The sequence below is a fragment of the Festucalex cinctus genome, chromosome 8, assembly GCF_051991245.1.
Source record: "Festucalex cinctus isolate MCC-2025b chromosome 8, RoL_Fcin_1.0, whole genome shotgun sequence".
Lineage (NCBI taxonomy): Eukaryota > Metazoa > Chordata > Actinopteri > Syngnathiformes > Syngnathidae > Festucalex > Festucalex cinctus.
In genome coordinates, this window is record NC_135418.1 from 17,774,723 (window position 1) to 17,800,468 (window position 25,746).

At 39.3% G+C, this 25,746-nt stretch overlaps 2 protein-coding genes across 3 annotated transcripts in view; one reads left to right on the forward strand and one right to left on the reverse strand.

Moving 5' to 3' along the window:
* Window positions 1–2,224: 2,224 nt before the first annotated feature.
* LOC144023264 (tubulin monoglycylase TTLL3-like) lies at window positions 2,225–12,446 on the reverse strand. The gene is made up of 13 exons (XM_077528497.1): window positions 12,157–12,446; window positions 11,857–11,916; window positions 11,301–11,398; window positions 11,008–11,188; window positions 10,748–10,800; window positions 10,023–10,151; window positions 9,830–9,944; window positions 9,633–9,737; window positions 9,405–9,558; window positions 6,771–6,919; window positions 6,409–6,652; window positions 4,980–5,415; window positions 2,225–3,347 (listed from the first exon to the last, which is right to left on the reverse strand). The coding sequence occupies exons 2-13, from the start codon at window positions 11,861–11,863 to the stop codon at window positions 2,670–2,672; spliced, it is 2,349 nt and encodes a 782-aa protein (XP_077384623.1). The 5' UTR covers window positions 11,864–11,916; window positions 12,157–12,446; the 3' UTR covers window positions 2,225–2,669.
* A 942-nt stretch (window positions 12,447–13,388) lies between these two features.
* The window catches only part of slc4a8 (solute carrier family 4 member 8), a 28,226-nt gene continuing 15,868 nt past the window's right edge, over window positions 13,389–25,746 (forward strand). For both annotated transcript variants that reach the window (XM_077528495.1, XM_077528496.1), the window contains exons 1-2: window positions 13,389–13,690; window positions 23,023–23,104. In XM_077528495.1, the coding sequence (XP_077384621.1) occupies window positions 13,652–13,690; window positions 23,023–23,104 (121 nt within the window). In that variant the 5' untranslated portion in view covers window positions 13,389–13,651. The remainder of the gene's footprint in view (window positions 13,691–23,022; window positions 23,105–25,746) is intronic.

Below are 25,746 nucleotides of genomic sequence, written 5' to 3' on the forward strand. Positions count from 1 at the left end.
ACTATTTTTCTATACAGGGAGTCCTCGAGTTAAGGCGCACTCGACCTAAGGGGTTTCAACTTTACAACAGTTACCGCCCCGTCCGCCATTTTGGTTCCTCATCCGCCATATAGCCCACAGTGTTTTCCCCTCGTCCGCTGCTTAGCCCATAGGTAGTGCTAGCGCTTGTCACGTGTGGGAGCATTGTTCATTCGAGGATGGTCGGATATATGAGATGGTTTTCCTCAGTTCTGAACTGAAAGCGTTTGAGGCGAAATTAAACAACCAAAATGGCGGATAGCGGTAAATTGTTTTTTGTTTTGGTCCACCAAAATTCATTTTGACCTCCAGTAAACTTACCTGCTCGCAATTTTGCTTCATGTATTATTATTTTTTATTTTATTTTTTTTTCAAAACCATTTCATACAGTTCAGTAGCTCACCATATAATTTCATGCAGGGAGATAGCGGCATACTGTCATGTACGTTATTTTATGTGGAGTTATGTCGAACATTTATGAATGAAGAAAGCTATCTAGTTTTATACTCGAATAAATTGTGTTTTGCAATTCAGAGTGGCATCACATTGTAGTCCATGGGTGAAGTCGGGGCCTTTTTTTTTTTTTTTTTGACTTCATAAACGGAATTTCTGAGTTCAAGGGGGCGTTCCCATACAGTGCGTACACACTTCCTGGTTTGAACTCGGAAATGTCCGACTTCCGACCATCCTCGAATGCAGCATATCTTGGCTTTTACGCCCCCTTTTTTCCACATCATAGGGGTTTTCCCACGGCCGGAACTTTTGGAGAACTTTTCAGTTTATCTTGGTAAAATTTGGTTTGGCCGTTTTTCTACCAACAACAATTTCCAGAGTAATTAAATTCCCAGGAGGCATCCAAGTACTATCTCAGCAACAGGGTCTTGTTGAGCCAGGCAGGAGCTTTGAGGGGGCGGGCTGCAATGACCATGGCTGATGAGTCAAACTTGGGGGTGTTTTTACATCGGCTGGACTCAATCAAACTCATTTGAATTAATTACCGAGAACTCGAAGACTCTGTGGAAACACAATTCTAAATTCCCTGCTGAACTTTTACAACCAAGAACTCCCTTTACCCAGAACTCAAAGTTCCTGGGCTTGTTGATGGAAAAGCAGCTCATGTCACCAAAGAAGAAGAAAGCTACGTCTTCTATCAATGTTGGTCCATCCAAAAGAAAAGCAATTACCATGGAAACGAAGCTAAACATCATAAAAAGATGGTACCGGCAAAGACTTAGGCTTCAGTCAGACAGTCATACAGCATATTATTATTATTATTATTATTAATGTATATTAGATTTTTTTTAATGCAAATTATTTTGATGTAAATATTGACTTTAATGGGGAAATTCGACTGAAGTTGGAATTCGGGTTACATCGCTAGCGTAGGAACGGATCTCCTACCTAACGCGAGGACTCTGTCTCTTCCATTGTTTGCAACGTTCCTAGAAATTCACAATGCCCCAACAGTGTTGAGCTTGAATAGGTCGACTATAAACTACTATGCTTTTTTTTTTACCTCACTTGGAGGACACTTCAGAAAACTAGTAGAATGACTATCAGGCACACTAGTAGAAATACAGTTCATGCTACTAGGAGGCACTTGCACAGTTGTCATCTCGTGCAGTTTTTCCTGGAAGGCAATAAAACATTACTTGTAAGACTACTAAGTCATTTTACTACTGCAATGAATTGTCTTACTAGTGAGAATAAAGAGAAGTTAGCACATAGTGCTTAAATTGCTTAAAGGGTTTATAACAAGTAGGCCTATTGTAGAAAAACAACATATGTGGGAATGCTGACAACTACAGTACTGTACGTTACTAGTGAGGCAAATCTGAGCACGGTTACTACTTGTCAACTAGTGGTAGTTTGCCTACAAGTATAAACTGTATTTCAACTAGTGAGAAAGAATTCATTTTGACACAGTGCAACGTACGTCAGCACTTTTCTCCAAAGTGAGGGTGATTTCCCATCATCCTCTCAGAACAGAAGTCGCCTTCATTCCTCCTGTCATGGGACATCATTTTCACGCTGATTTCAATTGTGTCTAATTTGATATTTGATACATGTGCTGCCATGACGAGAGGCTTTACGCCCCGTGGTGTATTAATTTTAATTTTAGATTGTATATTTAAATGCTCGTCAAGTTATTTACATTTAAGACGTTTATTAGTTGCGTTCAGTTCATAACAATTTTGTAACTATTCGATAAGGTTACGCTGCCATCTTGTGTTAAGAAGTGAACAACTTTATGTCCTGTGCTGAAAACATTTTTCTGAGACTGTAGCGCTCCCTGGTGGAGAAATAGAACCCCGACACTTTGTTTCCCAATCTCCAATAGTACAGTACAATTGGCTTGAAGATCTTGTTGCTTCTTTTATATAAATTGTAGCCATGTTTTCAAGACCCAAAATAGAACACGGAAGAGCAGTTAAAAAAAAAAAAAATGTTGCCCCTCACTCTAAGCTGTAGTGCATTTATATATGAAATTCACTTGTCAATCAAAACTGAGCATTCTTATTTTTGTAAAGGCACATGTCTTTTAATGGAAACTATTATGTTGTGATTGCATGCCAAATACACAAGTGGCCTGTGTATTTAATATATATTTTTGTTATCAAATTTGAAGGGGAGAAAAATCAAGCGCATTGTCATTTATATCTGGACATATTGTGCATGTAACGCTGCTTGTGGAGTCTATAACTCGACTCAATAAGAAAGGTCTCTATAGAAGGTTTTGGATAGCCCATCAGTATATTGCTTGTGAGCCGCAGCAAGGGGAGCTGATCCCGAGTGAAAGATGAGGCCCATAGTGAGGGCCGGTAACGAGGCTCCGAAAAGTTCCCGGGAAGGAAGGACCTCCACAGGTGCGCTCCATGGCTTGGTTTAATTGGAGATTTACATACATTTGAAACATTGCAAGGCTGGGTGGTGCGAGGAAAGGTGCCGCTTCGTTGGGTAAGTGCAGTACCACTGCCACCACAACTCGCACCTAAACGTTGGGGTCTTCTCCTGGCTTCGGCGTGGTCCTCCACCGCTTGTTCCTCCGGCACCAAACCGGCATTGTTAACCACTGCGCCTTCCTGTTGTCCGTTCCTCGAAGGTGTCTGCTGCGAAGACGGCTCCTCTTGTGGCTTCTCGCACGACTTCACTAGACGTTCACCCATCGTTTCACTATCCTTGAAAGAAGCGTGGAATCGTGCGGACTGGGTCAAGCGAGGCCTAGTAGAGCTAACCCTTGGTCTGCGCTTTGTAGGTTTCGGTTTCTTGATGTGGTTTCCTTCCACTATCAGTTTCACGCCAGCAAACTGCGGGGGTTCAACTGCAGGCTGACAGGGCGAGAAATCAAAACACAAAGAAATGCACACAAGGTATGTTCAGTGACCAAAATACTTATATTTCTACTGATTTTATATCCAGGACTTTAACTCGCAAAAAGTTAAGAATGTTCAGCTTGAGTGTCAAATTTTAGGATGAACCTAAAATGTACTAATAGGACCTCCACAAGTGAACTTAATTTGACCGTCTACCTGAGCAGTATTTCAGTAGTTTTTGTGCAACTTACTTTTGTAAAAGGAGCTGAATGGCAAAAATTCACAACAGGTGTTTGATCTGGACAAATTTTCAAGAAAAATCACTTTCTATGCCTTTCTGTGATTGCTCCAGTCCTCCTAATTGAACCACGAAATGAATTGGTCAATTCTTGGATCAACAGCAAATTGGACAAGAAGTACTGAAACACTCAAAAGTACTATCCATCCATCCATCCATCCATCCATCCATCCATCCATCCATCCATCCATCCATCCATCCATCCATCCATTTTCTTGACCGCTTATTCCTCACAAGGGTCGCGGGGGTTGCTGGCGCCTATCTCAGCTGGCTCTGGGCAGTAGGCGGGGGACACCCTGGACTGGTTGCCAACCAATCGCAGGGCACACAGAGACGAACAACCATCCACACTCACAAGCAAACCTAGGGACAATTCGGAGCTCCCAATTAACCTGCCATGCATGTCTTTGGAGTGTGGGAGGAGACCGGAGTACCCGGAGAAGACCCACGCGGGCACGGGGAGAACATGCAAACTCCTCAGAACTGGGAAGCGGACGTGCTAACCACTCGACTACCGTGCCGCCCCTCAAAAGTACTATTACCAAGAAATGCACTCACCATTATCCAACCTTTTTTGTTCTGTCTCGATAGCTGTTTGAAGTTGGCTGTGCCATTTACCTTTCACCCGACACGCATCGTAACATTTGAAATATACGGCAAAAAAGTTCCACGTTTGTCGACTGGCCGACGACTGGCAACTGCAGTGGATAGTAGGACTACATTTCCCATGATTCTTAGATGCGAAAGCAGGAAGTGGGCTCCGGTTAACGCTTGATACGCAAATCTGTACTGCTAACGATTACGATGAGATGAATGTGAAAATGAGAACGCAAATGTGATTTTGGAAGTAAGTAATTCAACAGTTAAATTCAATTTTAATGGGTTTATCTTATGAATCACTATGGCAACTGTGTGATTAACACACACATGGGCAAAAACCAAACTTGTGTAATAAAAAACGAGTTAATTAGGACGTCTGGTTACCCTAAATTAAACCAATCCAGAGGTGGCAAATCGAGGCCCAGAAAGTAAAAACCCTGCCATAGTTTAGCTTTAGCCACAGGTGCTCATACTAAACCGGCAGGTAAATGAGATTATTGGGAGCTGGTAGAGTTGACACTTCATTGACACTTGTATGAGAATAGTCACGTGCAGTTGGACATTCAAAAGTTTAGAGAGTCAAATTTAGTTCACCTGTAAATGTTGAAAATTTTTAGGTTCATCGTAAAACTTACCCAAATATATAAAAATAATAATAAAATACACCTGGGCATCTTTGAAATGGCTTTGTCTTTTTTTTTTCTTTTTTTTCTTTGTACACGCCTTGTAAACTTGACATATTTAGTCACCTGTTTGTAGATCAACTGGAAGCCTCCCGTGGAAGCGTTGGGGTTGTTTCGCCTGTCCAGCACCACCTTCAGCGTGTCCATCTGCACGGCGGGGCAGAGGCGAGATGTGACAACGCTGGTGCAGGCCATAGTGGGATTGACGTTGAGTTCAAGAAGCCAAGGCCTCAGATCATTTCCCAACATGAAATCGGCACCATACAACTCAAAGGTTGCCTTGCGGTGCTCCACCTTGTCCTGCGCTGTCTGCAAGGCATGGATCACAGCTTGCTGCATACCCGGGACCACCACTGTGTCCCACTGCGCCTCGCGGCCCTGCTGCTGCAGAAAATCCTTGAAATCGGTGTTGGACCACATGTTGTCCTTGGGCACGCCTGGGTGGCGCTCATTTGATGGCTGGAAGTGCTTCTGGATGGCGTTGTTGCAAAGATGGACCGAGCTGAGAAGACAATGACAGTGAGTGCTGATTTAAAATGACACTTTTGTCCGTGTTACATTGGAGAACAATTTCTGTCTCCCACATATTACATTTCAAATCATCCATGAGCAATATGCTCTGAAGTCCTCAACATAACGTAACCCTGTTAACAAAACCTTTTCAGCTAGAGAAAAAAAGGCTGAGCAGAAATGACAAGCTAACTGTTTGAACATGTGCGTACATTAAGGTAAGTCCTTTCTTCAATTTTTCACATTTTCACATTGTTTTCAGTAATAACAGTGTGTCACTCAAGGCTATAACAGAGCATGTTATTCAAACCAATGTAACCCTGTTACACATTAAAAAGATTTAAAACATGTTTTTTTTTTTTTTTAAGCTAAGTTTGTTCTGGACCTGTTAGCATGGCGGCTAACAGCCTAGCATGTTCTCTCACTTCAATTTTTCATATTTTTACAATGTTTTCAGCTATAACAGAGTGTCACTCAAATATATGTAACTCTGTTACACATATCAGAAAAAAAGAAGTCTGTTTTTTAAAGCTAAGATTGCTCGAGTCTTGACCTGTTAGCATAGCAGCTAACACTGCAAACATGCTCCACGTAGAGTCATACAAAATCTAAATTATAATTTTGCGAATGATGGTTTATTACCCATTAACTCGCTTGAAAAACTGGAAAATATTGTAAAATAAGCCTGCTTTTTCAAAAATTTTGCTGCCAAAACTGTCCTCCATTTCTGGAATGTCCTTATTTACAACTAGTTGTCAGGCAGAATCAGCACATAAGCCATTATTTTTCAACACTGTAGTTCAAGAGAGCACAATATTATTTTCAGAATTTTAGCTATGTTAACATTTCCTGTAAAACAACAAACCCATGTGTGGACTTAACAGTAGTATCGCTTTATTTATTAAAAAAAAAGAAAGAAAAAAAGACAAAATTCACACCTAGCTTTTATGCTAACAGTGATGAAATGTAAAGTCATTGTTCGTACCTGTCAAGTTTCCTTGTGGAATACGGCTGTGTGGAGAACCTCAGGTAGCACTCCTTGTAGAACCAGACGGTCAGAGGGTTCCAGTCAGTGACAAGAAACCACTGACGCACGTCAAACTTGGTTCCTTTGACCAACAGAGGCTGTTCCAGGTACTTCTGAACCACCCACTTGCTATCTTTCACCATGGCTCTGTCTGACTCGACCAGCGCCAAAATCTGATCCAAGCGATTCATGCAAACAATACCTGAATGGTAGCATGTAAAAAAAAAAAATAATAATAATAGATTGATTCAGATTCAATGGGATTACACTACCTGGACCTTCCGTATATAAATACTGTATACAGTACAAGCCTCACTCACCTCTTCCTCTCGACATTGCGCCTGGTTTGATAATCCAGATGTTATTGACTCCATCAGTGTCCAGCTGAGGACAAAATTCCTTCAATTGGACCAACATGTCCTGGCAGCGGTCCACGAAATCAGCACTACTTCTGATCGATGCACCTTTACTACACACAATTAAATGATTGATATCAGAATTATATATTCGGCTACTAGCTGCCTTCTTCAGCAATAAACGAGCCGCGAATCACATTTCGGCTATGGCAGCTAGCTTGTGATATCACTGGCACATAGCACAGGGCTGTAGCTAGTCATTTGGGGCCCAAGGTAAACACAACCAAAGAATATTTGTCTGGTTAGCTGTTTTAACCTTGTTAACGCACAGACATGAACCTACTGTATTATGTGCATGCTAAAACGCTAGCTGCTCAATTGAAGTTCATAAAGGCTGTTAATTCATTTTTTTTTTTTTTTTTTTTTTTTTTTTTTTTTTTTTTTGTTTTACTTAAGGCCAGGGGTGTGCTCAAAAAATCAATATGGCAATACGTCGTTGTGGGCCTCATTACAATTCACGTATCGATACGCAGGCGTCAGAATTGATATTGCTCATTAATTTTAAATAGGCAGTTAAAGCAAGCTTGCGGGGCAGCAGGTGCGGGGGGCTTTTCAGCTTGCAATGTACTTAACAAGCGGCGTCTGAAGTTAATTTCCTTCAATTAGTCCACGTGTCACATGAGCGCAGCAGAGGAGGGGAGTGGGAGAGCAGACAAAAGGGACAAGAGTGCCTTGGGTGTTTAGTTTGCATTGTAGACTACTTATTAAAAAAAAAAAAGTGTACGTGTGAAGTCTGTTTTAAAAACAAAGCCCACCAGTAAATGGATAATGTGGATACTTTCTAAATGTACCATTTTTCTATATTTTTGTTTTAAAACAAAATAGAATGTGTTATATGGGGGAAAAAATGCTGTTTTTATTTCCCCAAATATTTCCAATACATTTTAGAGCTGTAATTTTAATACTTTGATATTTTAACTCATATCAGCCCATGCCTATTTAAAGTTTCCCAGTGTGTCTGTCTTACTCTGCAGTGCATGCACATTTAGACCAGGCATGCTGGTTGGTGGTATAAACCAGAAGAGCTGCTAACTAAAATATTTTTGCCATCCAGCATAATAGACGTTTCATTTAGGTATACAAATGACATTTATAATAAAAATGCAAGTAAATTGAATGTAATATATCCGAATACGTATAGCCTTTAAGATCAAATTTGGTGTATCGTGATACGTATTGTATCGTGGCTTCCGGTATCGTGATACGTATCGTGTCGTGGGGTTGTTGGCAATACCCAGCCCTACTTAATGTCACGCCGCCACCTGCGTGACAGGCCTTTATTGTCATAGTCATGTTTCCTGTTTTATTTTGAATTTCTGATTCCCTTCGCACCCCAGGTCACTTGCCCTTCCTGCAGTTCACTAATTACCGGTCCCCGCCCATGATCATGTCCACCTGCCACCAATCAACCAAGACAATAAAAGCCACCTGCATTCTCCCCTCCGTTGCCGAAGTGTCACACACAGTTAGTGCATGGAAGCGTCCCACAGTCCTCGAGTCCTTGTTCCTTGTTCCTTGTTCCTTGTTCCTTGTTCCTGTTGCCTTGTTGTTTTGCCTTGCTTTTGTGCCTTGTCTTGTTTTTGTGCCTTTTCCTCCAGTGGAGCGCCTTTTGTTACCCCTTTTGCCTTGTTCCTGTTTTTTCCTCCCTAGTGGAGCGCTTTTTGTTCTCCACCTTTTTGATTCCCCCTTTCTCCTCTCAGCTTGAGAGGAGACACTGGTTGGCTGGAAATAAACCTGCTGCCTTGGTGGCTTACCTTATCCTGCGTCTGGGTCCTACCTCTTCACGTCGTGACACTTAACGACTTACATTTTTGATACAAGAAATATAGGGCTGTCAAAGTTAAAGCGTTAATAGATTAATTAATCACAAAAAAATGTCCCATTAATTACGTATTAACGCAGATTAATCGCTTTTTTTTTTTTTTTTTTTTTTTGACCGCGCTTGAGCCTTGAACGTAACCGCGGATGGTTACATTGAAGGCTGCGCAGGTCAGTGATTAGGTCAATGCACGGCCTTTCCTACGCCTGTTGTTCCAAGATGAGTGGGGTGACTCCAGTTGATTTGCTCTGTGGTAAATTTCACTGAAAAAAACACCCTGACGGGACTTTAGATAAAACAAAAGTAATTTGTGTTTCATTAATTAATAATTGCTGAATTGTACCCAACTGATATGATGCTGTTACGTTATGAGCAATGCACGCATGCATACAATTGCGTACATGCATTTAATCAATGTTTGCAAATGACATTCAGATAATAAAATGCGTTGTCAAAATATTATGGTATTTTGTATTTATTTTATATTAGGCAAGTAATTTAGCTGATTAATTGCGATTAATCAAAATTAAAAAGTGTGATTAATCAGATTAAAATTTGTAATCGTTTGACAGCACTAAAGAAATACCAAGTTTAAGTCTAAGTGTAGTGCTGGTATCGGTAGCATCCCTGAGTACTCGCCCATCCCTAATAATTAAGCAAATTGGAACAGAAGAATCAATGTGGTGAACCCGTAAAAGCTGTTATTAAAATGGACTTACTGCACAACCAAGTAGTACTTTTGCAGAAAGTGATTCCACTGATTTTCCTCCACAAATGGCAAAGGTTTCACAGTCACATCAATGTCGCTGTGTGCTAAGACACTCAGATACTCTTGACACCTCTGCAAGGCCGTATTGATCACTCCTGCGCTGACTGTGGGGACAAACAACATCGGCCACATCCTGTGTTCTGCATATCAAATATTCATATTCAGCTACGCTCTTTACCCGGCGAGATGACACTTTCCGCTTTCCCCTCATCTTGCGTTGCCTTCATGCTCGTCTCCACCACGTGCTTCAGCAGACTGCTGCACGCCGTCCTTCTGAAGTCCTCTTTCCCCCCCCACACACAGAACAAGAGAAAATGTTGAGAGCAATGTGAAATCTGGTCACGTCGGACATTGTGGCAGCAGTGTCGAGCAGACCGATGAATACGGCTCTCTCATCCTCAGCCCCGAGCCTGTAACATCTCGGGAAGAAGGCGTCAGGGTCTGCCGTGTCATACCACCGAAGGTTACGCAGGTTCACACAGAGACCAACCTCAAACGACAACACAAAATACTGTCACTGGTACGCCTCCACAAAAAGTTTGAGTGTTTTGATAATTAAAGGGGAGACCTTGGTAGTGAAGGTTCCAGTATTGGCATAGTGATTGGTTATTTGGTCCTGTCGAAAGGAGCGACACTGGGAGGCATCGTAACGTGAGCTCCAGTAAAAAAATATCCTTTCGTTTCGAACCAGGCGAGACTGCAAACAGAAAAAGAATCAATTCTTACAGTACTTAGAAGTACACACACAAAAAAAGACTATTTTAAACTAAACTATTTTTGCAAAGTTTACTGTTTCTATGTGCAAACAGGTGTCAAACTCAGGCCCGAGGGCGAGATTTGGCCCACCACATCATTTTTAGCACCGTGAAAGCAAATCCCTTACTAAAATCTAACAAAATGTTAAATTGTTACATGTAATAAATAAAAAATCTTCAGATGTTACAGCATTTTTTGTGACAACCCCTTTTATAGTAACCTGAGCAACAATTATCCATGACTTCTCATTTTAAAATGAGTTATCTACATGAGACAATTAAACATTTGTATGTATTTACATTCATAACTTTGGCCTGCATCAATAAAAAATAATAACAATAGAAGATTTTACTCATTTTTTTTGTCATCTTTTAACAATGAAGCTTTTTTTAAGTGTGATATCTAGTAACATTTTTTGAAACAAACAAAAAAATTATGCTATCTTGTAGGCATGTTCGATACCATTTTTTTTTTATCAATTCTTGATTCTTGAGTAGTCAATACCAAAACTGGCACTTCTGGTGAATGTGCTCTTACCATGAAGTTATACATGTCGCCAAGGTCATCTTCCTCACCATGATCCCCTCTCTCTGAAAATTGATCAGGAAAGAGATCAATTCTATGTATAAAATTGAGTACAAGTGTTGTCAGACCCCGTGCAGGATAAACTGTATAGAAACAAATGCCTGGATTGGGTTTGTAACTGCTAAACCAGTAAATCAGTCACCATTAGTTTGGGTCTTATGTTGTTTTTGTTTTTTTGTTTTCTTTTTCATGGAATAAGTCATCAATCTGACCTTTTGACTCGTCAGTATGATATATTCCAGTGTTGTCATCATCTCCATCCTTGTCCTTATCACTCTGGCCGGGAGACAATCCGTAGCATGCGTTGGTCAAATAAAGTTCCACCCACCCTCTGGCCCGTAGGCCGGCACGGATCACAGGATAGTGTCCCTGCATTGAAAAGATTTTCTGCGCCTGCAAAAGCAACATGAGTGAAGTACACACCCATGGACAGGGGTGGTTAGTAAACAGTGAAGTTTGGACACAGGCCATACTATGGATTTGTTTAGTTTGACTTTCTAATGACCTTGACAGCTTTCTCTACCAGGGCTTTAGCTGTTTTCATCTTCTCCAGCTTGGTAAATGGGAGGCTACAAAGTGCCTGAACGTCTGCTTGTGCCATGTCTGGAACAAAAGGTCAAGTTGATGTTTTTAATTTCGGGTCTGATTTATGAAAGTTTTGTACGAGCACAAAATTGATTGCGTACTGATTTTCTAACCGAGCACAACCAAGTTTCGCATTTGCCAAATGCAAAATTGCAGCACAATTAATTTTCAGTGTTGTGGGTTGAGCATATGCTAATAGACGCATTTAGCATGTGTAATGTGATTTATCAAACCTGAGATGATTTAGGCTGACTGGTTTTGCATATTGGACATGCCTGAAAGAGCAGGAAAAACTTTTCTGCTTGTGTACACATTTAGAAAATGTCACAAATTATCATGACTAATTGTTAAGCGATGCAGTTTCGCAGCTTATAATGACGACCTCATGATGATGATACATGAATGGATGAATCAGCAAGTAATTATTATGTAAATGCAAGCAAGCCATCAGTGAAAACATGGTGGGTCAATCTTACCTGACATTATTCAGGATTCTCGGCTCAAAACTGCAGTGTTTCGTTTTTGGGTCCAAAAATCTGCTTTTAAAAATGCGGACAAACTAAAAGCATGTTGTTGTGACAATGTTTACATTTGTGACAAGTAGTATACATTCAAGACAATCGCAGAGGCGCTGTGGAGTTTGTTCTGTAAGAATTTAGAAAGAGGATACAGCAGGTACCCATTTATCACAAAAAACACAAGTAAACAACGCATGCATATATGCCTCACATAATACACTAATATATGCACTAGCATAACAATCGGCAAGCACACACCGTATCAAGTTAGTGTAGCTTCAAGGAGAAAGCCAAGGAGGATAAGAAACAACCTGTTACGCAATGAGCTGGACTGGACGAAGTATCTTCGGATCGAAGGTGTCCGGCGGCGGTGAGACCTGCGCGACACACCTTAGAACTTGACACCTGCTCATTTGGTCACCTCCTGATTCAATGTCATCTCATCATCTGTGACAACAAATCCCGTCTGATCGTCGAATAACGCACAGGACGTATTCAAGCCAATTCGTCACCGTCAAACAGGTGCATGAGCTGCATGTGATGTCCTACTTTGTGTAATTCCACATATTTACGCATGGGGGCAGTGTTTGCATTCATCATACTTTATTTTAAAGGCTTGTTAACTATGATGGTTTTGATAGGATTTAATGGTTATATAGTTAATAGTTTGAATCGTTGTAACAATAATAATGTGAAACAATTGATATACAAAGGTAAAACTATGAAATTCGTGTTCATGTCATGTTAATTCCGTTTGATTACTTAATGTAGTCCAGAGAAAGCATTATTTTCCCCAACATACTTACTGAGAGGTGTTTCTAAAATGTCGGCCAAAATGAGTTATTAGAAACAACATGATACAACCAGCCACATTAATACTTTGTGAAATAAATTGCTATTTGGCCATGCTTCTCACATTATTTATTAAAATGGCATTTATCTTGTATTGCATATCGTTAAATTCTGCTGGTGTAGCTAATGGGATGTACGGTGAGTAACATAAGCATAATTTGTGCTGAAATTACCCGGTGAGCAGCTTCTACATCAGCGGATGTGTAATTAAATAATAATGTTGATGGCAACGATAATTATGTTCCGCATGTGTTCCATTGGCTTTCTATGGGCACTCCAGCTTCTATAAATCTTATTGAAAAGACCTGCACATGATAATCGGTCTAAACAAAATGTATGGCTGGAAAGTAAAGTACTGTACGGTTTTTATTATAACCGAAATAATAGACTGGAATGTTAATGCAATACTTAATATTTATACAAGTAGCTTAATTGGATGTGATTTATTGTAAGTGGACTTTGTGGTGAGAATCAATAAAATTGTAATCGTCTCTGTTTGGCTGGGTAGCTGCAGCCCTATTCAGCTGCCCTGTCATTGGCTGATCTGCTGATTCCTTTTCTCCGATTGGTTGAGACTGGACCGCTCTCTGCATCCTGAGCTGTGATTGGCTGGTCCTACACCGACTCTGCATCCTGTTCCCACAGCCAGGACCAAGCGCGAGAGCGCAGGGAGGGGGAGCTGGAAACAGCGGCCGGGAAAGCATCACACTCGGAGGATGTGCAATATCATTTTCCTCATGCGGAAGAGATGTTGACACGCGACATGTTAGCAGAAACCGAAGCGGCTGAAATGACCTGCTCTCGACTGTTTTCGTCCTAACGACCTGTGCGACAAAGCGAAGGTCCAAGCCGGAGAAAGTGTCACCTTTCCATCTTCCAGGTCAAAGCGAAGGCCACCAACATGCCCGTCCAAGAACCTGACAGCATCTTAAGCTACCAGGTACAGTAGTGCCGCGTGTCCTGTGCTTTGCATGCATAATGTGATGGCGAACCTGCATGCGCACAACTTGACATGAATAAGATGTGTTCAGGAACTTTTTAAGGACACTTCCTAATTGCTGCATGCACATTCACTCCACGTTTGAATGTTTTATATCAAAATAAGCGCTCCACGTGATAAGTTGAATCCGCGCTGCCAACTATCGACTATGGAGGATTGTTGACATTGTTATTGTGACGTGCACGCACATGCACTCAAGTCAAATGTGGAAGGTGTTATCACATTGCAACACGGTTGACGTCATTAATGCGCGTTAATTTTGTGCTTCTGTAAAAGTGGTCGCCAATGCAAAAACATGAATGTCCCATAGTGGCTCGAGTCGTGGCATTTCTCAAGTTACCCTCAAATGACCTTGACGCCATTCCCTCCTGCCGTCTGCATTTGCGACCAGATTATTAGTCATTACATCAGTGGGAAGGTGAAGTAGGGGTTCTTAAGCATACTGCAGCATGGTGCATGTTCTGATGCGTGATGTTTGCTGCAGCTAATAAAGCGGAGGACCAATTGAGCAAGTATATTTGGTCTAACTGCTTTTAGCAAGGACTCACTGTGGTTCTTAATCCTAAAGTCGTTGCTGTAACTATGAGCAATAATGATGTCACCATTAAGCCTGGAGATATATGGAGTTAGGAGATGATTAAACAAGAGGTGAACTCGTTTGTTGGGCTCCCACTGAAATCTGCATGTGGAGCAATTTTACAGAAATATCCCACACGTGATATCCATCCATTTTCGACACCATTTATCTTCATTAGGGTTGCAGGTGTTTTGGAGCTTATCCCAGCAGACTTTGGGCGAGAGTAGTACTGGGCTACTTCCTGGACTAGTTGCCACCTAATCATTACTAGAACTTGCAAACTCTTTACAGGAGCCTGGATTCAAACCTCCAACCTGTTGTCTAAAGCTGAATCAAAGATTGAACTTGTTGCAGTAGTTTCAGCTAATCTACAACAATTACACTCCACGATCATGATAGATTTTTATAATATTTGTTTTAGAGGACAAGAAGCCATATTTGGTAACGTATTCTGCAGCCCAGTCTGCTGGGAAATAGGTAGTTTCCCGCTGGGAACTGCTATCATCCGACCAAAGAATTCTAGTCAAAACAAAACAACAAACATGGCTGATGACGTCTTAGGGTAAGATGTACATTCCAGTCAACTACGGTATGATGAATACCATGTACTGAAATATATCAATATTAATAGATTAATATTTTGTAAACTTTTAATTTCTGGTTTACATCAACCATTACTATTGTTGTGTAATATTAATAGTCTTAGATACAATAAGTATCCAATGCATTTTCCGAGTCACAAGTTTAGAAGACCTTGGACAATATGTACGAACATTATAGATTATCATTTCAAGGCGGCCAAACAATTTGATTTCTCACAGCCAGCCAGTGATAAGTTCAACTGGAGCCTGCTTCTTGAGGAGTTTAAAAGAGAAACTACTCAAATGAGACAAATGCACTCAAGTGAAGTGCAGCAAATGTCGTAATCAGTCTATGCTTGTGAGTATTCTAAGATGAGTTCAGAAGGAAGTCTCTCTGTGGAGTTGAAGCAAAGTACAGAATGTGAATTTGGGCTGACTTTATGTTGAATAATATTACCAGAATAGTCACTGTGAGTTTCAGAGAGAGAACATCCACTGCAGGTTTGCATATTGCATTATGCGTTGTAAATTTGTCCCAGGTTTAATTACTTCAGCAATCACAGCTCTGCTTAAAGTAGCGCTTTGGCATATCTCCCAATAAACTTTCATTTTAATCAGTGTGACGACAGTGCGATACTGTAGGTTAATGCAGCCTATTGGTAATTGGAATTATAATTAAAAACATTGCTGGAGTTTTGGACAATCCCACCAATTACATTTTGTTTTATAAGATACAAAGAGGTTGTTCACCTGCGTCGTTTGGCATCCACCGAGCCATAAATTTATCCTTCATCACGTCTTTGAAGCAATGAACTCCAATTATTGTCTAGAAATCATAGTGGGTTATTGGTCATGTAACAGTTCATGTAGCTGACACATTGGGGCATATTCACTAAAGGTTTGCGTCGACTTTACACGGCGCTAACCGGCAAAAATGGAGCAATCCGGGAGCGCCTAATTCACTAAACATGCGCAGATGGGGAAATCCGTCACTAAGCGCGCTGCCAACCAGATTGCGCCCCGGTGCACCGGTGTTATTTGCGTGTATATAAATTAGGTAATTTGCATACATTTGACGCAAAATATGCCCACCCCAAAGCAAATGAGACTCATTGATATACAGCACCTAATTCACTAACACCAGCGCAAATAACGTTTATGGAAAGCATGTATTAACCTGCACGACAGAGAGAGAGAGAGAGAGACATTTTTCTATGTTGGTTTAGGACACATGACGTAACTCGGGCTGATCGGCAATGGCGAGGAGGTATATTTACGCTCATTTTGACGTGCAAGATGCATACTGTACGCCCACGCCAACCACGCTTTCTGATAATGTCATCTTTCTCGCAACTGTTACTATAACAACCATATTCTTGGCGCAAATCCATTGCCATGTGTGGTAAATCAGGTGCAAATTTGTTCCAAGCTGTCAGTTTTGCGGGCGTGTTTGCGCCGGTATATGATTAGAGCATTATCCTTAGTGAATAGGTGGGTAACTGGGCGCAGACTGCGGGTGCAGTTGTGGTACAATATTTCGTGCTATTATCGGCATTCTTAGTGAATATTCCCCAATGTTTTTCATTTGGGGCGGCATGGTGTACAAGTGGTTAGCTCATCTGCCTCAGTTCTAAGAGTGTGTGTTCGAATTCAGGATCTTGCATCCCTGTATACCATTTTTGTCCTTGCTTTCAATGTAGCCCCGTTACAAAAAACAAATCATACATTCTTGTAAAAATAGGCCCAAGTTTCCTCACACCAAGCACACCAATAACTTCTGATTGTCTCTAACTGATATGGCAAGAAATGAAGTGTATTTTAACACTTCTCCAATTCTCCTTGACTGCTTCATCCATCATGCAGCCACAAAATCCCACTAAACTAATCTTAGTAGAACTAAAACAATTAGAGGTAGAAGGCTGGAGAGCGGAATGGAACACGAGGCATTGAGCGAGGGGGTGCATACAGTATGACTCATTCTGCCTGTGGGCTGAAGCAGTCGTTAGAGCAGCAGCTCTCTCCTTTCCTGTCTCGCCATTACATCCTGTCACGTATTGATGAGCGACCCGTTGTCACACGTCTCGAGTTATCAAACAGCAATTGTGTGATATGATGTGTGTGTGGTGGCTGTGGCGCGGAGAGGCCGTCATGGCTGTCCTCAGTCTGGAAGTGACAGGTCCAGTTGTTTGAGTCGGGATTTGTGTCCCGGCTGTCAAATCAGGGTGCTTCTGTTAGACGAGAGGGGTGGAAGGAGTCCACGTTGATCTATTGAAAACACGGTCGACAAGTGCTTAATTAGACAGAATCGTACAGTAAGGGGTTAGCCTCAGAAGTTATCAAGCTACCTCCTGCAGCCAATTCTTGCTCAGATGACCACAAGTTGTGTAAAAACTAATTATAACGTTAGTTTGATGTGTTCATTTTTTTCTCCCCATTGAAGTATGACATTGACTCACAATGGAAGGGCATTTTATCTGCTAGATTGGCTCAAATAGAGTACAAAATGTGTATATTTTTTTTTAGGACATCCAATAAAAATACACCAACTGGAACGCAGGTTCGGATTGCACATAAAACTTAAAGATGAGGCTAAAATGGAAAAAAAACACAACATGGGCAGTGGGCTTACTGAAGATTTGTGAAGCGTTGTGAAATTGGTCGTAAAATACTATATCCATGTTGTTGGATTTTTTTGAGGCATAATCTTTTTCATTGCCCCGGACATGTACTTACTCTGACATTGATAGTATTAAATAATTTTTGAGCAACCTGTATTATCAAAGAAATGAAGGTGGGTTGCATACCAAGAAAACTGTTACAAAACCTCAGAACTTAACAAAAATGTGTACTGTCTAGTAGACACAGTCTTGTTGACTTCTTGTTGCTAAGCAGGATTTGTGGCACATAATCACAGGTGCCTCCAGGGGCGCATCTAGTTATTTGGGGGAACCAAGACAACACTAAGACAAAGCGCTCAGAAATATGTATTTAGATTAGATTTGAGATAGATAGATAGATAGATAGATAGATAGATAGATAGATAGATAGATAGATAGATAGATAGATAGATAGATAGATAGATAGATAGATAGATAGATAGATAGATAGATAGATGGATAGATACCAAGCTAGCTAACAAACTAAATAGCTAGCTAGCTAGCTACATGTAGGATGGATGGATGGATGGATGGATGGATGGATGGATGGATGGATGGATGGGTGGATGGATGGATGGATGAATGGATGAATGGATACCAAGCTAGCTAACAAACTAGCTAGCTAGCTACATGTTGATTAGATAGATAGATAGATAGATAGATAGATGACTGAAGTTGTCTCTCAAAACTGAAAAAGTACACACACAGCTTCTGTGATGCAACATGCCCCATGTCATGCCACTTCATGGGACCCAGCATGCCTCATGCCACCACAGTTCTAATGGAGTGAAAGGCACAGCACATTGATTGACCTGCCTAGTCGAAGAGGGCTGGGGGTGTTTGGTCGGTGGTGAGTGGACGGAAATCAGTGCTGCTCTATTTGTCCTGACCAATTCAATTTTCATCTTTCAATGACAAGAACATTCACATATTCAGATGTGACAAACTTGCGTCAGATGCATTCATTGCGTTACAAATGGCTGCCATCCAAATGAGGGAAATATGATTCATTAAATGTGTGTTGTTGTTTTTTAGTGCTTGGTGATGGGATGGAAATGGTTGGCATCGTGATGAATTCCGTGGAATTTGCGATTCATAATGTGTGGATGTATTTCTGCATCAAATGGTGGCTTAACAGCATCCTTAAAAAACTAGGACACGGTGTATGACTGCTCTTGTTTTCAGCTGTAAGAGTAATAAGATCCTTCTGGGATTCTTTCTGAAAAGTAGAACAATTAAGACATCTTATCTCAGTTTGTTTATCAAACAAAAGGAGAATGAAGCCGCTGGTCTATTTTGGGTGTTTCTGTTGTTTTCAAAGTGTTTATAGAATATATTAATGTGGTCAGGTCAGGTTGTTAAATTTAGTCAAAGTGTGTAGTTGCTACATTTTGTTTGGGCAGAAATGTGTCTTTTTGCCCTTTCACAGTGGAATGTCTCAAATATAATATCCATGAGGCAATACAATTCTCGTGGCGTTAAATTTCAGAGTTAGCGTTAGCGTACAGCGAAGAGAACACTCGGCACATTTTTTGCTTTTTTTTTTTTTTGTCTGTCTTTATTTCTAAGTAAATAAGGAGTAGTTTGGAGAAGAATAATATACACAGGAAGTGACTTGAAATGAGTGGATTCTTATTCAGTGCAGTAATAGTCCAGCATATGCATAATCACTTGAGTGTTGTTGTTTTTACATTTTTAGGAACTTCACCAGTCCAAAGTAAAACAGATTGTCTCTGAATGTAGAAAATTCAGCTGTTGCTACTCTCGCTAAAAGAGAAACATTTCATATTTTAACTCAAGTACATACATTACATTAGTGCTGTCTCTCTTGAACATTTTTAGAATCGCTTAATCTATTGATTAATCGACTAATCGGATTCATTTTGAATTTTGCATTAAAATGTATTACAAAATGATTTTTTTTTTTATTTGATTACTGTTTATTAACCAGTGATTGGTGGTTATTTCGTACTTTATATTTGTATAGCGATGACAATAAAAAATGGGGATTGAATGTTTACCAAAGTAAAAACAGGTGTTGATTAGTTGTTGATTGATAGATTCATTTTGACAGCTCGACATTACATGATTTTTATTTAGTCTCATCTCAAATGATCTCTTTCCACTTCCTGCGGCACTCGAAGGAGACACAAGGACAAGGCAGCCATTTTGCATCGCTCCGAGAACAATTTTCATGGAGGCGTGTCTGTAATCTGCATGGAAAATGAGTTTTTAGAGTCGTCAACTTTCCCCAGCCGCGTGTCACTGTAGTTCAGGGACAAGACCGTAGAAACGGCTCGGTTGCCAGGAGATAGAAGCAGGCGGCGCGAACGCACAGGATGTGCCCTGTCGTTAGAAACGTGTGCGTGTGTGCACAGAGACACGTGCACTCACCTGCAAAGGGAAAACCCTTGATTGGCTTGTGAGCCTTTAATTATGTGAAGCACTTAAATGTGACACAAGGGAGGTCAAGGGAGGCTGAATGATAGGGAACCATCCATCCATCCATCCATCCATCCATTTTCTTGACCGCTTATTCCTCACAAGGGTCGCGGGGGCTGCTGGCGCCTATCTCAGCTGGCTCTGGGCAGTAGGCGGGGGACACCCTGGACTGGTTGCCAACCAATCGCAGGGCACACAGAGACGAACAACCATCCACACTCACACGCACACCTAGGGACAATTCGGAGCGCCCAATTAACCTGCCATGCATGTCTTTGGAATGTGGGAGGAGACCGGAGTACCTGGAGAAGACCCACGCAGGCACGGGGAGAGCATGCAAACTCCACCCAGGAAGGTCCGAGCCTGGACTCGAACCGGAGACCTCAGAACTGGGAAGCGGACGTGCTAACGATAGGGAACCATTAACCTGCAAATAGGAAAGAAAAACAAAAGCGCCTGCATGAATATGCAATCAGGCAAAGAGAAGCACACGGCATAACAAAAGATCTTAAATGGCAACGTGGTCACGGGGCCTTTCATGTGCGTGTGTTTCAACCAAATAAATCCGCAATTGACGATCGGATGCTGCGTTTCTATTTCGAGGACCTTTCATAGTCTCGCTCTCATCATGCTCTCTTGTTTGGTGTTGATATGTTTGGGAAAGCTCCAACTCTAATGGCGCCTCAAGCTTGAGCTGCAAACCCACACGCTGCATACAGGCTTTCACTTCACCAGCCACAGCTGCAATGACTGATAACACTGCGTGTGTGCGTGAGAGCGTGCGCGCATGTGTGGGAGAGCAAGAGAGTAACATCTTTTCTATTTTAGACAGAGATATAATTCACATTAGAATACTGATTATAACAAGATCACAGACCTTTTTCAAGGCTTTACTAAGATTTCTCACTTATAAAATCAATGCGTGAGAACCTTTAACTGTGGTATTGACATTTTCCTCTCTTGGCTCCAGAGGAAATTCCCAATCAGGTTCAAACTTTTTATTTATTTTTTATTTTATTATTTTTATTTGTATTTATTATACATAACTGTAATATCAACAAATTCAGTTATTTTGCTTCCAGAATAGATTTGAAATTAAAGCAATCACGAAAAGACTGAAGCGTGTGCAAGTTTTAATAAGAGGTTCCCTAAAGAGTACGGAATAAATTGGCTGAAAATTCCTAAATGAGAATTGACATGTGTAAAAAGTATGAAAGCTTTTAATTTAAAGACGAAAGTCTATACTTTAATCACATTTTGATTGTTCTATTTCAAGTCCATTGTTACGATTGCTGCTGATGATGTTATGAAAGCGTAACATTGTCACGGTTCAAAATAATGCAATTAATCGAAATTATATTAGAATTTTAATTATTACACTCTCCAATTACAAGATCAGCATAATCATAAAAAAAGATTATTAATACTAATTTTGAGTTGTTAAAATGTATAAATCTGCACCTTTTTTTAAAATTTGAAAATAATGTATTGAATTAATATCATAAATTTTGTTTCACCCATAACTATTATAGTGTTTCAAAGAATTTTATTTGTCTTAATTTTTTTTTTTTCCACATTTTCTTGTTTTGTACCAAAAAATAAATATAGTCTAATCATGCGATATGCGATATAGTTGTTGAATATAGCGATATTGATATTATTGCGATATTTAACATGTACCTAAAGAAATGAAATTTTTATGATCTAATGAAAGAATTACGGGTTTTTTTTTTCATGCATCAAAATAATCAAACTCACTGTATTCTTATAGTTAATTAATTGTAATGACCTCTCGATAATGGTCAACTATTGGATGGCAGTGCACATTTTACTTAATGTCTGACTGGTCAAATTCAGATAAAAGCATAAAATTTCATATGAAACTGTATCGCAATATCGATATATTGTTCAGCCCTATTATAGTCCTAATCGTGATTTCAATTATCACCAAAATAATCATGATTAATATTGTCCTCATAATTGAGTAGTCCTAGGTCAAAACCAAATACTCTTCAAACTCTGTATAAAAATATTATAACCTATTTTGGTTAGAGAACATTTTTCATTTGTGTCTTTTTCACTCCTCACACTTCCACATGATCTTATATGAAACTCCGAATGAGTGGTTGGCCTCATAATCCCTTCTCCAATTAAAGTCTTCTTTGAGCAGACATTTGTCTTGGGATCAAGTCATGCTTCGTCACAGACTGAGTGATACTCTGGAGAAAAAATGGCAAAGCAAAAAAAAAAAAAATCGCAGCAGTCCACTTGGATTTCCCCTCAAATGACCATTAACTCTCATTATTGTGACATGTAATTATGTTTTTCCGGGCATTGAATGAGTAGGCATGTTTTCCACTGAGGTTTGAATCTTACATCTTGACATGACAGCTTCAAATATTCTCATTTCCTCACTAATTCAGACTCACAGGCCTTACTAATGACATTTGAGGAAGTTACATTGCCAACATTATGCGCAGTAAGCAATGCATTAGCTACTTGTTAACCGAATAATGGAAACTTGCATATTGTTTGTTACGTAAAAAATAATACATTTAGCCCTCTTGAACCTCACCCTCTTAATCATTCTTAATTTATGGTTAAAAATATCCTTTACTGTTTATTTTTTGTAAGTGGATAGTTGCAAGTGTTTACACTTTATATTGAACTGAACAGTCTATCTATAAATAGCTTGTGTTTTGTTGGATAAACTTTTATATCTTTGTGAGAACATGCTGCACTTACAGTACAGAGTTGCATTTGCGTGCGTGTGGTCAGATGAGATCAAGCACTAATGTGGAATTGAAAGACGGTCATGCAACTACTCAGCTGTCTGCTTTCACTTACAAATGTTTTTGTTTGATTCCAGACCACACATTATGTATCATCAGACAAACACAGATCTGGTTACAATAGTTACATATTGTTTGGATATCAAAAAGTAATGTTGCTGAATGAATATCAGCGCTGACAAACATTCATTTTGTTTTGTGTGCGTGTCTGTTTGTCATTCAGCGGCCGGATGAGGAGGTGGTGATAGATCAGGGTGGGACCAGCTCAGTGCTGAACATCCACTATGAGAAGGAAGAACTTGAAGGTGGGTACAAAGACAACTTTCACACTAATGTTTCCTGAAACGAAAAATCCTGATGTTTGGCAAAACGGTGCTTACCAATTGCAAAATGCTGAACAGTCGATGGTGAGATGAGAGACGGAAATGCAAAGCTGTAAGATCCTACCACTTAGTAATTAGCCCATCAAATTGCTGTCATCCGAACTGAATCGTATTGTTTCATCGACACCCCTCACAGGTTTTAAACCAGGGGTGTCCAAACCTTTTCATTTGAGGGCCACATACAGAAAATCAGAAGGATGCAAGGGCCACATAATGTTATGAAGAGAAATTTTGTTTAGTCCTAAAAATTGTACAAATAATTTATTTGTGCTTTTGCATATTTAGAAAAAATACTACAGTATATAAACCAATTTATTTGTAATATGGCAGTTGGGTTATTATAGTGTTGGAATTTTTCATTTTTGTTTTTATTTAGTTTTGAGTTGTTTTTTTTTTTTAAATTTAGTTAGTTTTAATTAGTTTTCAGGCTGGTTCTGTTAGGTATTTTTTATTAGTTTTAGTTCTTTAATAAATGCTTAGTTTTAGTTTAGTTAGTTTCAGTATTAGTTTTAGTTGTTTTTTTTTATCTGTATTACTTTTTTTTTATGTGTATTACTTGTGCGCAATATATATATATATAATATATATTTTTTGTTTTATTTTAGTTAGTTTTGTAAACATAAAATGTAGTTTCAGTTAGTTTCCTTTTTTTTTTAAATTATCTTCGTTTTTATTTTATTTTGTTAACGAAATTGTTTTTTTTTTTATTTTTGTTTTTTTCATTAGTTTTAGTTAACTAAAATAAACTTTAATAGCACCTGTGTTTTTCGACACCCTTCTTACTTTGACCATCTCCAAACATTTTTGTTTTTATTTTATTTGAACTGAGTCAAATGCCATTTTTAGCATATGTCGCGGGCCACTAAAAAATGGACGGCTGGCCGCAAATGGCCCCCGGGCCATAGTTTGGACACCACTGTTTTAGCGGTATCAATGAATTATTATGACTTGCCGCGATACAGTTTCTGAAGGAAATATTGTTCCTTGTCGGAAATTCCTTCTATTCTGATGCATCTGGATGATTTCTAATAGTGAAACTGACAGGTGCCACAAATCAAGCAGAAATACACACTCAAGCGTCCTTTCAGGACTCCAATAGCTGCGGATTTGATGCTTATTTACGTTTCAGTTAAATCATCTGGAAGAAATATGGAACTCAGTCCTTCATTCCTCAAAACACATTTTGATGCGCAAGTACCGATATCATCGATCGGTACCTGGCCAGCACCAATATCGGCCACCATCTTGTGGCAGTTTTAGGATCACGAACTATTACAGGCATGCATGTCTGACACATACCCATTAAGGTGTACAAGCCCATATTTCAAGACTTTTTATGGCCACTGGATTATTCGTTTTATTTATTTAAATTAATTTTATTATGTGTTATATGCAAATTGCAGCATATATTTTATGTTGAAATGGAAAAAAGATAATAGAAAATTGTCCTTAATTTCAAAGTAAATATTTAATATTGTGATATGTAGGTCTTTCTTAAAAATGATCTGTCATTGTTTTTTTTGTTTGTTTGTTTTATTTAAAAATATGTACTTATTTATTTATCTATTTATTTATTAAAATTTATTTTATTGTGTCTTATATGCAAATTACAGTACATATTTTATGAAGAAATGGAAAAAAGATAGAAAATTGTCATTAATTTCAAAGTAAATATTTAATATTCGGATATGTAGGTCTTTCTTTAAAATGATCTGTCATTTTTTGTTTGTTTTATTTAAAAATATTTATTTATCTATTTATTTGTTTAAATTTATTTTATTGTGTGCTACATGCAAATTACTGTATGTATTTTATGAAGAAATGGAAAAAAAACAATAGAAAATTGTCATTAATTTCAAAGTAAATACTTAATATTGAGATATGTAGACCTTTCTTTAAAATGATCTGCCATTGTTTTATTATTTTTTTGAAGATTTTTGTATCTATTTTACATACCAATGGGGTATATGCCACGGAAGAGGCGGGATGTGATTTTGCACATCAGTTTCCAGTCCAGGTTGCGAACGCGTAACCGAGGGGCACAAAGTCGGAAGCACAACTATTTTTGACGCAGCCCACACGTCTCAAAACGAACCGGAAACAAACTGATGTGCAAAAACAGTCCCGCCTCTTCCGTGGCATATACCCCATACATATCTGTACAGCAGACATGTGCAAACTTTTTCATATGAAGGCCACACACAGAAAATTAAGACACAAGGGCCACACAATGTTATGAAGATAAATTGTATTTAGTCCTAAAAATTGTACAAATAATTCTTATTTATATTATTTGTGTTTTTACCTATGTAGAAAAGTGCTACAGTATATAAACCAATTTATTTGTAATAGTGGCACCTATTTTTTTTTTTTTTACACCCACCCTTCTTACTTTGACCATCTCCAAACATGTTTTTATTATTTTTATTTTATTTTAATTGTGTCAAATGCAACTTAAAAATGGACGGTGGGCCACAAATGGCCCTCGGGCCGTAGTTTGGACACCACTGCTGTACAATGATAAACTTCAGAATTATTATCTATGTAAAGTTAGAATTGTTAAT